Below are 13341 nucleotides of genomic sequence, written 5' to 3' on the forward strand. Positions count from 1 at the left end.
AAGCTGAAATGTTTCCATAACGCAGACAAAAAGTGGGGCCTTAAGAACATCATCTGGTCAGCATGAAAAAATGTTTGCGTGAGGGGGCGTATAAACTTTGTATTATCTGTACCTTATTATTATAAATGTTGCGCCTGTTCCTTATTATAGTGAATAACAAACAGCTGCTTATTAGTTCCTAAATATGATGTGGAAACCAGGGTTGAGGCTCTCAGTTTCAAAAGCTGTCAGTCCCCTGGTCCCATCTTTATTTCCTCTCGTGCCTTTCTTGCTATCCTTTTATTTCTTCAGTTCTGCGTCGCCTTCCCTTCATGCAAACCTATTGCTGAGCTTGTCTCAGCACATATCTATGATCAATTGATTTTTATTCTTTTAAAAATTTAAGTATGTCATGCATATTTGAACATACATAAACAATAAGTGTATAGTAAAAGTTGTGAACTTACCAAAAAAAAATGTATAGCATCATACAGAGTTCCCATACTTTACCCCACCACAAACACCTTGCATTGTTGTGAAACATCTGTTAAAAATTGTGAAAGAGCATCCTCAAAATATTACTAACTACCGTCTATATCTTACATTTGATGTATTCCCCAGTGCACCCGACTATTAATACTCTTTTTTGGTAGTATATATTTGTTTTAGTTCATAAGAGAATGTTCTCATATTCTGTTAACCACAGTCCATGTTCTACCCCAGGATTTTTTGTGTTATATATTCTTATGCCTTGTACAGTCCATTGAAAGTGTACACTTAGTGGTTCTCATATTCATCATAGAGTTGTGCTGTCATCACCTCAGTCAATTTTAGAACATTTTTGTTATTCAAAAAGGAAAATCCCATACTACGTCATATCTCCAGTTGTTGAGCCTTAGAATTCATACATCTTCTTTGCCATTACTGCAAAATATTATAATATTACTGTTAATATCATTCATAAGTTACATTATTTGTAGTTTTCCATGTCTCACCATATTCTGAACACTTTGGAAAACAACCTTCTTAAATTTATAGTATTAATCACAACCTTGATCCAAGCCTCTTTTATGTGATCAACGGCCCTTTTGAAGGAAGGGTAAGCCCAATGCAGGAGGCTGGGAGCAGAGACCCTAGTGATGCAAAGGCAAACCAGAAAAACTTTACAAAATCAAAGATCAGAAAAATAGCCAAGCTGTAGAAAAATTAAATGACTCTTTTTTTTTAATGAGAATGACTTCTGCCTCTCATTTGATATATAGTAAAATGACAGGAGGTGGATATTATATTTGTGGAAAGAAATACCAATTATAAGAGTAAAGAAGGAAAGACAAGCTCAGGTTATGGTCCACTGATTTTTGACAAGACTGACAAGTCCAACCAAACGGCTGGAAAAGTCTGTTCAACAATATGGTGCTCGGAGAACTGGATATCCATATCCAAAAGAAAGAAAGAGGACCCCTATTTCACACCTTATACAAAAATTAACTCAAACTAGAGCAAAGACCTAAGGATAAAGCTTAGAACCATAAAACTCCTAGAAGAAAATGTAGGGAAACACTTAAGCCTTTGTAATAGGTGATAGATTCTTAAACTTTACACCCAAAACACAAGCATTGAAAGAAAGAAATAGATAAATTGAACCTCCTCAAAATTGAATACTTTTGTGCTTCCACTGACTTTGTCAAGAGGGTTATAAGGCAGCATGGTAATTGGAAGAAAATAATTGGAAACCATCTGTCTGATAATGGCTTAATTTCCATGATATAAAGATATCATACAACTCAATAATATACAGGCAAGCAACTCAAAATTAAAAAGTGGGCAAAAGATTTGAATAGACATTTTTCCAAAGAGGAAATACAATAGTTGAAAAGCACATGAAAAGATGTTCAATATCACTATTATGGAAATGCAGATCCAAACTACGAGATGTCATTTTATTTTATTTTATTTTTTATTTTTTTAAAGATTTTATTTATTTCTCTCCCCTCCCCCTCCCCCCACCCGGTTGTCTGTTCTCTGTGTCTATTTGCTGCATCTTCTTTGTCCGCTTCTGTTGTTGTCGGCGGCACGGGAATCTGTGTTTCTTTTTGTTGCATCATCTTATTGTGTCAGCTCTCTGTGTGGGCAGTGCCCTTCTTAGGCAGGTTGCATTTTCTTTCGCACTGGGCGGCTGTCCTTACGGGGCGCACTCCTTGCGCGTGGGGCTCCCCTTTGCGGGGGACACCCCTGCATGGCACGGCACTCCTTGTGTGCATCAGCACTGCACATGGGCCAGCTCCACATGGGTCAAGGAGTCCCGGGGTTTGAACCATGGACCTCCCATGTGGTAAACGGACGCACTAACCACTGGGCCATCCTTCACTGTTGGTAGGAATACAGAATGGTGCAACCTCTGTGGATGACAGTTTGGTGATTTCTAGGAAGCTAAATATAGAACTGCCACATGACACAGAAGAACAAATATTGTACATTCTCACATATATGAACTAAATACTATGAATAAACTCATGGAATTGAAACAGTATAGGTTCCTAGGAGGGTTGCAAATGGGGAGGTGATACTTAATGTCTGAAGAATTTTTAATAAAGTTGACCGTAAATGTTTGGAAGTGGACAGATGGTAACATATTATAGTGAGTTTAACACTCTCTGACATAGATGTGATAGTAGCTGAACAGGGTAGATTAGTGTTGTAATTGTAAATAGAATGAAAGAGTATAAACTTGGGACTGAATAACAGTGAACATGGTGGTGGATGAGGAATGTGGTTAATAGTATAAATACAAGAATGTTCTTCCATGAACTAGAAAAAATGTATGTCACTATTACAAGGTGTTAAAAATAAAGTGATGCATAGAAAAATACAACTAATGGAACTTATGGTCTCTAGTTAACTGTAATACTGTAATATTTTTTCATCAATTACAGCGAAGGGACTATAGTATTTTAATATTCTATCTTGAGTTGTAACAGAAGTACCACCTTGGAAAGTGTCAACATGGGGTAGATGAGAGAATTTTATTTTGTGTGTGACTTCTGTAAACCTACATTTTTTCTAATTAAAACAGCAACAACAAAACAAGGAACTGTATAACACAGAACTCTTGTGGATGATGACACTGTTTAGTAGTACAAATGTAAGAATGTTCTTTCATGAACTAGAACAGTTGTATGTCAATATTATACAGTGTAAACAATAGGATTGTATTTTGGAAAATACAACTAATGCAGACTTCAGACCGTAGTTAAAAGTAATACTTAAATATTCTTTCATCAGTTTTAACAAAGTTACCACTCTAATGCTAAATGTAAATAATAGGGTATAAGAGCTATGGGGTTTTTCTTTTTGGAGTAATGAATGTGCTCTGAAGTAGTTTGTGGTGATGAATGTACACCTCTGTGATTATAAAGCAAGCTATTGATTGTCCACTTTGGATGGCTTATATGGTGTGTGAATATATTTGAGTGAAACTACTTAATTTTTTTTTTTTTTTAAAGTACACTGGAGACAGGAACTCCTTGTAAGTAAGATTATTAAAAAGAATCAAGGGATTTGAGTATTACTAGTTTTGGGGTTAAGAGCCAGTAATGATTTCAGATAGAGTTGGGAAAAAGGGACTCATTGAAGTAAGAAATACTGTGCAACAATGTAAACTATAATCCAGGGTAAGTGGCAGTGCTCCAAAATGTGTTCATCAGTTTAACAAATGTACCACACTAATGAAGGATGTTGTTAATGTGGGAAAATTTGGCCAGGTTAGGGAGCGGGGCATATGGGAATCCCCTATATTTTTTATGTGACACATATATAATCTAAGTATAACCCTGACCATTGTTGCTGAGATTGTGGTGTCACCCGTTTCAACTACTCTTGTCATCAAGGGCTTCCTGATATGATCTTCTTTGGTGAGGAGAGCTTGTTGAGTTCCATCTCACTTTCCAGCACCCTGTAGACAATACTGGATTGGAGTACAGGGCCAATGACCATTCTAGGGAACTGAGAGAGTCTACTACAACTGCAGGCTAGAGAGTCCCATCCATCTGCCCCATGGGATCGAAGCCGCCCTTCAGTTTGAGGTGGAGTGGGCACCACCATCCCAGAATCCTCAGGATTGGGGAATGAACAATGGACTAAAGTAGATTTACTGGTATTCTACTATAGACTTATTGTGATTCCAGCAATGGATGTGGAGGCAATGGATACCTGAGGTTCTGAGGCCAGGGAGAGGGAAAACAGGTATAATATGGGGGCATTTTCGGGACTTGGGAATTGTCCTGAATGACACTGCAGTGACATATACAGGCCATTATTTATCTTGCCATACCTACAGAACTGTGTGGGAGAGTGTAAACTACAATGTAAACTTAATCCATGCTTAATGGCAGTTCTCCAAAATGTATTCACCAATTGTATTGAATGTACCACACTGATGAAGGATGTTGTTAATGTGAGTATGTGGGTGGTATGGGGAGCAGGACATATGGAAATCCCCTATATTTTTTATGTACATTTATGTAATCTAAATATCTTTTAAAAAATAAAAAATTAAATTAAAAGTTACACAGAGTCAGCCATGTCTTATATAGATGCTGACTTTCCCCCCCCCCCACCATAGTATTTGATAACCAACTAACATTAAGGACTTATAACATGTCAAGAATTCTAAGGACATACAGGGATGACTAATAGAGTCCCTGAGCCTGAAGTTGAGGGATTACAGGAAGGAAAAGTGGATGGGTCATGAGAGGAAGAGATCAGCTTAATTCAGTTGAATGTAGTTCCAGAGTTTAATGATAGGTAGTTTTTACACAACAAGACCCTGAAAACGGGAGTGGATATTGGCTATTCTGGTTCCTCGCATTTCCATATGAACTTTCCCAATGAAAGCTGGAGCAATGATGGTGAAGTGGCTAAAAACAGGCCATAACTGCAGCAAAGAAAGCAACAGCCAGCATAACCGTGACCATTGTCGCGGAGATCATGGAGTCACTCCTTTCAACTCCTCTTGTCATCAAGGGCTTCCTGATACGATCTTCTGTGGTGAGGAGAGCTTGTCGAGCTCCATCCCACTTTCCAGGGCCCTGTAGACGATATTGGACTGGAGTACAGGGCCCGAAAAATACCTGTAATGCTAACTTGGGGTCAGTGAAGGCAAAGTACAGGAGATTGGGCCTGACCCCCAACAGATCAGCAATCTCATCCATCGCTTTTATGTAGTCGATCTGAATGGTATGGCGTGGGCTCTCCACATATCTGGAACAGAGAAGATAGAAGTAATGATTATCAACAGTTCAGTTAATCAGTCAGTTCCCCAATCTGTCAGTGTTTGGTGAGTGCTTGCTATTGGCTCAATATTGGCTGTAGAAAATAGAAAAGAAATATTAGATATTGTCTCCATCCTCAAGGAGCAAAGAGAAATATGAGACTTTGGGAAAATCATGTGAATTTAGACTACTACATATAAATGTAAAGAGGAAGTACTTAAAAAAGAACTTAGTGGGAAGCAAGATGGTGGCTGAGTGAGCTTGCCTTGCAGTCTCTTCTGGGAAGAGGCAGCTGGGTGCCGTTGGAGGTTCTCTGGGACCAGGCTGTTTCGGAATTTTTGCAGGGTAGGAAGTGTCCGGACATCGATTTGGTGGGAAGGTAACGGAGAGGATTGGTCTATAAAATATAATTGGGGTTCTATTGCACAGAGGTGAGAGCTGCACACACATTGCTCCCTCCTTGGGAGGGGGGAGTGGAGCCGCGGAACCGATGCTGCAGCCGCGCTTTTTGGAGGCTCTGCGGTGCTGGGGAATTCGCGAATCCTGGGCGGGTTGTTGGGGGGTCGATGGGACGGGACGCCTTTGTGGACTGATTTGGGGAGACAGACGGTGTTTTGTTGTGAAGCGGAGAATTTTTGATTGCCGACAGAAGTAGTAGCGCTTCCGCCTGGAGCTGCGCCCCCACAAGCCTGGCTGCCGATCTGCAGCGGAATTAGATTGCTGGCAATAAAGGGACGTAATTGGGAGGTTGTTATAGGGGGCGGCGAGGGAGGGAGACACGTCTGGAAGCCGATTGGGGAATATTTTGCGAAGCTTGGGAACTCCGGTTTTGGACTCTGTTGTGGTGTTTCCGGCTAAAGCCCCACCCATGGGCCTGGCTTCTGATCTGTGTCATTAAATTGGCTGCAGTGTAGAGGCACCCTCAGGTGGACGTTCTGGGGGATCGCAGGGTGGGAGCTGTCCAGAAGCTGAATTGACGATATATCCACATAAATTGACCCCAGTGAGTAAGTGAATTGCAGGGTTCAGACATAACATAGAGTTTGCGGATCTGACTTCCCCCATAGGGCTGGCACCCAGCTGCGGGGATCCCTGAGGGCTGTGTTACACTGCAGTGCTCCTAGGCTCCCTGTTGACCAGATTTGAGGTTGCCAGGTCTGAGTCCCCTAAACTCTGGTGGCCCATACCCCAGAGACTCACACCTCTTGAGCCTTCAATATCTCAGACTTTCCATCCCTGAATCCATCACACCTTGAGGTCCCTCTGAGGTCCTTGAATGCCCTAGCCTTCAACGTTTGCGTTTTTTTCTTGTTTCATTTTGTTTTGTTTTTATTTTTGTTTTATTTTTCACTTTTTTTAATGTCCTGATTGCTAATATTGCATTATCCCCTAGTCTTTTCTCCCAGCGTATCCCCCAAAGTCTTTTTTTTTTTTCAGTTATTTAGGGTTTTTTTTTTTTGTTGTGGTAGTTGGTGTTGCAATTGTGGTTCGTGTATATTTTTTTTTCTTTCCCCTACCTGTTCTCCACCCTTTGCCCACCCCCCCTTTTTTTTTTCTGTTTTTTCTCTCTCTCTTGTCCCTCATTTACTTCTTATTTTATTTTAACTTAATTATACAATAGATGCTGCAGGGAACACCTCACATTTCCTGGGTTTTCTCATCCTCTACTGCCTCATTTCTGTGTGAACTGATTTAGGCTACCTACACTATCCCCTTTCCCCTACATCTTGATATCCGCCATCATCTACTGTCTCTCCTATATTCCAACTGCCTTTCTTTGATCCACAAAGTGTCTAACTCTTAATTTCTAATACCTTTGTTTTGTTTTCTGTTATCCACTCTTGAAACTACTACCTTTCTTTTCTCTTTCCCTCTCTCATGAAAATACTAGCTTTTTAATTCATGCCATATTCCTCCCATATTCAGTCGACTACCTCATTATAGGTACCTACTGTTATAACTCTACACAACTTACATGAATCTAATATCCATCCTCCCAGATCTCATATTGTTGCTCTGTTAACATTTATCACCAATACTACTATACACTTTTTCCTTGCTTACACAATTGCCTTTCCCCGGCACTAATGCTTTCCTTTAAAGTGAACTCAACCAGCAATAAGAAATTAGAATAAGAAGAACAAAGTGACAAAGAGAAGATAGAACACTTGTGCAAAAACAACAGCTAATTAATCCCCAAGACTAGACAAAGAAGCTAAGGAACTGATTAAACCCGTCAAGATAAAATGATGACCAGACAGCAACAAAAATCTACAAACCAAACCAGTAATCAGGAAAACATGGCTGAATCCAATCAACAAACTAAAAATCAGGAAGGGGAGGAGAACTTCGCACAAGAAATGAAAGATCTCAGAACATTTATCACCGACAAATTTAATGAAGTAAAGGAAGAGGTTAACAACATGAAGACAACACTTGGAGGGGAAATTGCAGACATACACAAAAAGATAACAGATATGATGGGAATGAACACCACAGTTCAAGAAATCAAAAGTACACTTGCAGCAAATATCAGCAGACTAGAAGAGGCAGAGCAGAGAATTAGTGATGTGGAAGACAGTACATCAGAAATCAAACAGATAGTAGAATTGGTCGATAAAAAGATAGAAAAAATCCAGCTAGGACTTAGGGACCTGAATGATAATGCAAAATGCTCAAACATACGTATTATAGGCATTCCAGAAGGAGAAGAGAAGGGAAAGGAGTCAGAGGAGTGTTGCAGGAAATAATGGCTGAAAACTTCCCAAATCTACTGAAAGAGACAGATGTACATATCCAAGAAGCACAGCGCACTCCACTGGTCATAAACCCCAACAGGCCCACCCCAAGACATATACTTGTCAAATTATCCAATGCTCAAGACAAAGAGAAAATTCTAAAAGCAGCAAGAGAAAAAAAACCATCACATACAAGGGAAGCTCCATAAGATTAAGTGCTGATTTCTCATCTGAAACCATGGAGGCAAGAAGGCAGTGGTATGATATAGTCAAGGTACGAAAGGAAAAAAATTTCCAACCAAGAATACTCTATCCAGCTAAACTAGCATTCAAAAATGATGGAGAGTTCAAAATATTCACAGATAAACAGAAACTGAAAGAGTATGCCAACAAGAAACCTCCCCTTCAAGAAATTCTAAAGGGAGTTCTGCAGGAAGAAAGGAAAACACAGGACAGGCAGAGTTGGAGGAGAGTGTAAGAGCAACAAAAAAGACAAAAATAGAAGGGAAAAAAATACAAACAAAATATGACAAACACAAGTCCAATCAAAATATGGCTAACACAAATAATTCCTTGAATGTAATAACACTGAATGTCAATGGATTAAACTCACCTATCAAAAGATTCAGACTAGGACATTGAATAAGGAAATATGACCCATCTATATGCTGTCTACAAGAGACACATCTTAGACCCAGAGACTCATGGAGGTTGAAAGTGAATGGCTGGAAAACAATCATACAAGCAAACAATAACCAAAAAAAAAGGCAGGAGTAGCTATATTAATATCAGACAAAATAGACTTTAAATGCAAAACAATTGTGAGAGACAAAGAAGGATACTACATTTTAGTGAAAGGGACAATCTGTCAAGAAGATCGAGCAATCATAAATATTTATGCTCCTAACAAGTGTGCCTCTAAATACGTGAGGCAAACGCTGGAAAAACTAAGTGAAACAATAGATGCATCTACAATTATAGTGGGGGATTTTAATACACCACTATCAACTCTGGACAGAACATCTCAAAAGAGAATCTGTAAAGAAACAAAACATTTGAACAGTATATTAGAAGAGCTGGATCTAATAGACATATATAGATCATTACACCCAAACACAGCAGGATATACATTTTTCTCAAGCGCACATGGATCATTCTCCAAGATAGACCATATAATAGGCCACAAAGAAAGGCTTAATGAATTCAGAAAGATCAAAATCATACAAAACAATATCTCTGACCACAGTGGATTTGCAAGGGACAGAGGCCCAGATTTCACACCACGATTTGGAAATTAAACAGCACACTCTTAGAAAAACAGTGGGTCAAAGAGGAAATCTCAAAAGAAATCAATGACTACCTTGAAACAAATGATAATGATAATGATAACACAATATACCAAAATTTATGGAATGCAGCAAAAGCAGTACTGAGAGGAAAATTTATAGCCATAAATTCATATACCAAAAAAGAAGAAAGAGCAAAAATTGAAGAACTAACAGCACATTTGAAGGAATTAGAAAAACAAAAACAAAGTAACCCAACAGGAAGAAGAAGGAAGGAAATAACAAAGATAAGAGCAGAACTAAATGAAATAGAACATAAGAAAGCACTTGAAAAGATAAACAAGACCAAGAGCTGTTTTTTTGAGATCAACAAAATTGACAAACCTTTAGCGAGACTAACAAAGAAAAAAAGAGAAGATGCAAATACACAAAATAAGAAATGAGAAAGGTGATATCACCACTGACCCCACAGAAATAAAGACTATCATAAGAGGATACTTTGAAAAACTATATTCCAAAAAAAATGACAATTTAGAGGAAATGGACAAATTCCTAGAAACACATAAGCAGCCCATATTGACAAAAGAAGAAATTGATGATCTTAACAAACCAATCACAAGAAAAGAGATAGAATCAGTCATTAAAAATCCCCCAACTAAGAAGAGCCCAGGGCCAGACGGCTTCACAGGTGAATTCTACAAAACATTCCAGAAAGAACTAACACCAATCCTGCTGAAACTATTCCAAAAAACTGAAACAGAAGGAACATTGCCTAAATCATTCTATGATGCCAACATTACCCTAGTACCAAAGCCAAACAAAGACACCACAAGAAAGGAAAATTACAGACCAATTTCTCTAATGAACCTAGACGCAAAAATACTTAACAAAATACTTGCTAATCATATTCAACAACACATTAAACAAATTATACACCACTACCAAATGGGATTTATTCCAGGTATGCAAGGATGGTTCAATTTAAGAAAATCAATCAATGTAATACACCATATACAGATTGAAGGAAAAAAATCAGATGATTATATCTATAGATGCAGAAAAAGCATTTGACAAAATACAGCACCCTTTCTTGATAAAAACACTCCAAAAGATCGGAATACAAGAAAATTTTTTGAACATGATAAAGAGTATATATGAAAAACCTACAGCCAACATTGTTTACAATGGAGAAATACTAAAATCCTTCCCTCTAAACTCAGGAAAAAGACAAGGATGCCCATTGTCTCCGCTCCTATTTAACATTGTCTTAGAAGTACTTGCTTGAGCACTGAGGCAAGAACCAGATATAAAAGGCATTCAAATTGGAAAGGAAGAAGTCAAAATTTCATTATTTGCAGATGACATGGTCCTATACATAGAAAACCCTGAGAGATCTACAACGAAGATTCTAGAACTCATAAATGAGTTTAGTAAAGTCGCAAGTTATAAGATCAATGTGCAAAAATCAGTAGCATTTCTGTACACCAATAATGAGCAAGATCAGGAGGAAATCAAGAAACGAATACCATTCACAATAGTAAATAAAAAAATCAAATACTTAGGAATAAATTTAACTAAAGAGGTAAAAAAGTTATACACCGAGAACTATACAAGACTGTTCAAGGAAATCAAAGAAGACCTAAATAAATGGAAGAATATTCCTTGTTCATGGATAGGAAGACTGAATATTATTAAGATGTCTATCCTACCAAAACTGATCTACACATTCAATGCAATCCCAATAAAAATCAACACAGTCTTCTTTAAGGAACTAGAAAAACTAACTATGAAATTTATTTGGAAAGGAAAGAGGCCCCGAATAGCCAAAGACATATTGAAAAAGAAAAACGAAATAGGAGGAATCACACTTCCTGACTTCAAAACATACTACAAAGCTACAGTAGTGAAAACAGCATGGTATTGGCATAAGGAGAGACACACAGACCAATGGAATCGAATTGAAAGTTTTGATATAGAACCTCACATATATAGCTATATAATATTCGATAAAGCCACCAAACCCTCTCAACTGGGAGAGAATGGCCTATTTGACAAATGGTGCCTGGAGAACTGGATAGCCATATGTAGAAGAATGAAAGAGGATTACCATCTCACACCTTATACAAAGATCAACTCAAGATGGATCAAAGACCTAAATATAAGAGCCAAGACCATAAAGACCTTGGAAAGCAGTGTAGGGAAACATCTAAAGACCTTGTAATAGGAAATGGGTTCATGAATATCACACCAAAAGCATGAGCAGCAAAAGAACTAATAGATAAATGGGACTTCCTCAAAATTAAAGCTTTCTGCACCTCAAAGGAGTTTGTCAAGAAAGTAAAAAGGGAACCCACACAATGGGAGAAAATATTTGGCAACCATATATCTGATAAGAAACTTATAACTTGCATATATAAAGAACTCATATATCTTGAAAATAAAAAGATAAACAACCCATTTAAAAAATGGGAAAAAGATTTAAACAGACACTTCTCCAAAGAAATACAAATGGCTAAAAAGCACATGAAAAAATGCTCCAAATCTCTAGCTATCAGGGAAATGGAAATCAAAACTACAATGAGATACCATCTTACTCCCATAAGATTGGCAGCTATGAAAAAAACAGAAGAATACAAATGCCGGAGAGGATGTGAAGAAAGGGGAACACTCATCCACTGCTGGTGGGAATGCGGAAGGATCCAACTATTCTGGAGGACAGTTTGGCAGTTTCTCAAAAAACTAACCATAGATTTGCCATATGACCCAGCAATACCACTGCTGGGTATATACCCAGCAGAACTGAAAACAAGGACACAAACCGATATATGTATACCAATGTTCATAGCAGCATTGTTCACTATCGCCAAATGTTGGAATCAACCCAAATGCCCATCAACAGACAAGTGGATCAATAAAATGTGGTATATACACACAATGGAATACTATTCGGCTGTAAGAACAAATACACTACAAACACACGTGATAACATGGATGAATCTTGAGAACCTTATGTTGAGTGAAGCAACCCAGGCATTGAAGGACAAATACTACATGACCTCAATGATATGAAATAAGCAAGCTGCCTCAGAGAGCTAGAGACTGAACGATAGGCTTACAGGAAATCGGGGGGTGGAGGAAGGATGTGAGCTGACATCTTCAGGGGTGGAATTTATGATGAGCTGGTGGTAAGTATGAACACAAAGAAGAGATAAAATGAGGGCAAGGGGTTGCCTTTGGGTGGGGCTTTGCGGGTTTGAGGGGGCTGGGGATGGGCGGATGGGTAATATTGCCCAAAAAGTGGGGGGAGGGAGGGGCAACATATGAACTTAGGAGAGTGTTAGGTGTTGGTTGAGAGTAAAATGCTGAGAAAATCATATCAAAATATAATTAGGAGGATTACCTGTTTAGGATGCTCGGAGGGGATGGTCTGATGCAGGACAGGCTCCTGGGGAATGTCTGAATTCTCATTTTGCCAGAGTGGGTGGCACCATTGGGTAGAGACCCAAGTAGTGAGAGTGCGGGTGGACCCACATCCTGGGGAGGTCTAATGCCATCAAATAGAGAGAACTGTATCTCTCGAGAGAAAGGGTGGCTCCCAGGGCATTGGGGCAGTTGAGCAAGTTAGGCCCTGAACACTATTCCAACTATCTCTGGACGGGGCTCCTCGGGAAACGGAGGTTGGCTGTCACTGTGGGCACCAAGGTGGATGGGAAAACGGATGTTAAATGTGTGGAACCAAGGTAAATGGGGGGTAAGAGAGGAGTTTCGCGAGAGTACACAAGGATGGATATAAAACATGTAATACTACACCATAACATAGAGGAGACGACAGACTGATAATGTAAACCATAATGTAAAACATAGGATAACTAAAAATTTAGAAAACTGTGTATCCTAAAGTATGCACCACAATGTAAGCGCAGATGTCACCTTGTTTGAAACCTATTGTCTCAGACTCTGTACATCACTTTAAGTAAATATGACGTGAATAGGGTGTAAGAGTATTGCTGTGGAAGGGAAAAGGTTTTGTAGTAGATGTCTGGGAGTGCTGTATATTATATATATGAA

The 13341-nt window shown here is 38.8% G+C and overlaps 1 protein-coding gene across 2 annotated transcripts in view; it reads right to left on the reverse strand.

The window, feature by feature from the left end:
* Positions 1 to 4758: 4758 nt before the first annotated feature.
* Positions 4759 to 13341, reverse strand: part of LOC131280870 (flavin-containing monooxygenase 5-like) — a 37255-nt gene continuing 28672 nt past the window's right edge. For both annotated transcript variants that reach the window (XM_058309578.2, XM_058309579.2), the window contains exon 9: positions 4759 to 5238. In XM_058309578.2, the coding sequence (XP_058165561.1) occupies positions 4896 to 5238 (343 nt within the window). In that variant the 3' untranslated portion in view covers positions 4759 to 4895. The remainder of the gene's footprint in view (positions 5239 to 13341) is intronic.

This window comes from Dasypus novemcinctus, chromosome 13, assembly GCF_030445035.2.
Source record: "Dasypus novemcinctus isolate mDasNov1 chromosome 13, mDasNov1.1.hap2, whole genome shotgun sequence".
Classification (NCBI taxonomy): domain Eukaryota; kingdom Metazoa; phylum Chordata; class Mammalia; order Cingulata; family Dasypodidae; genus Dasypus; species Dasypus novemcinctus.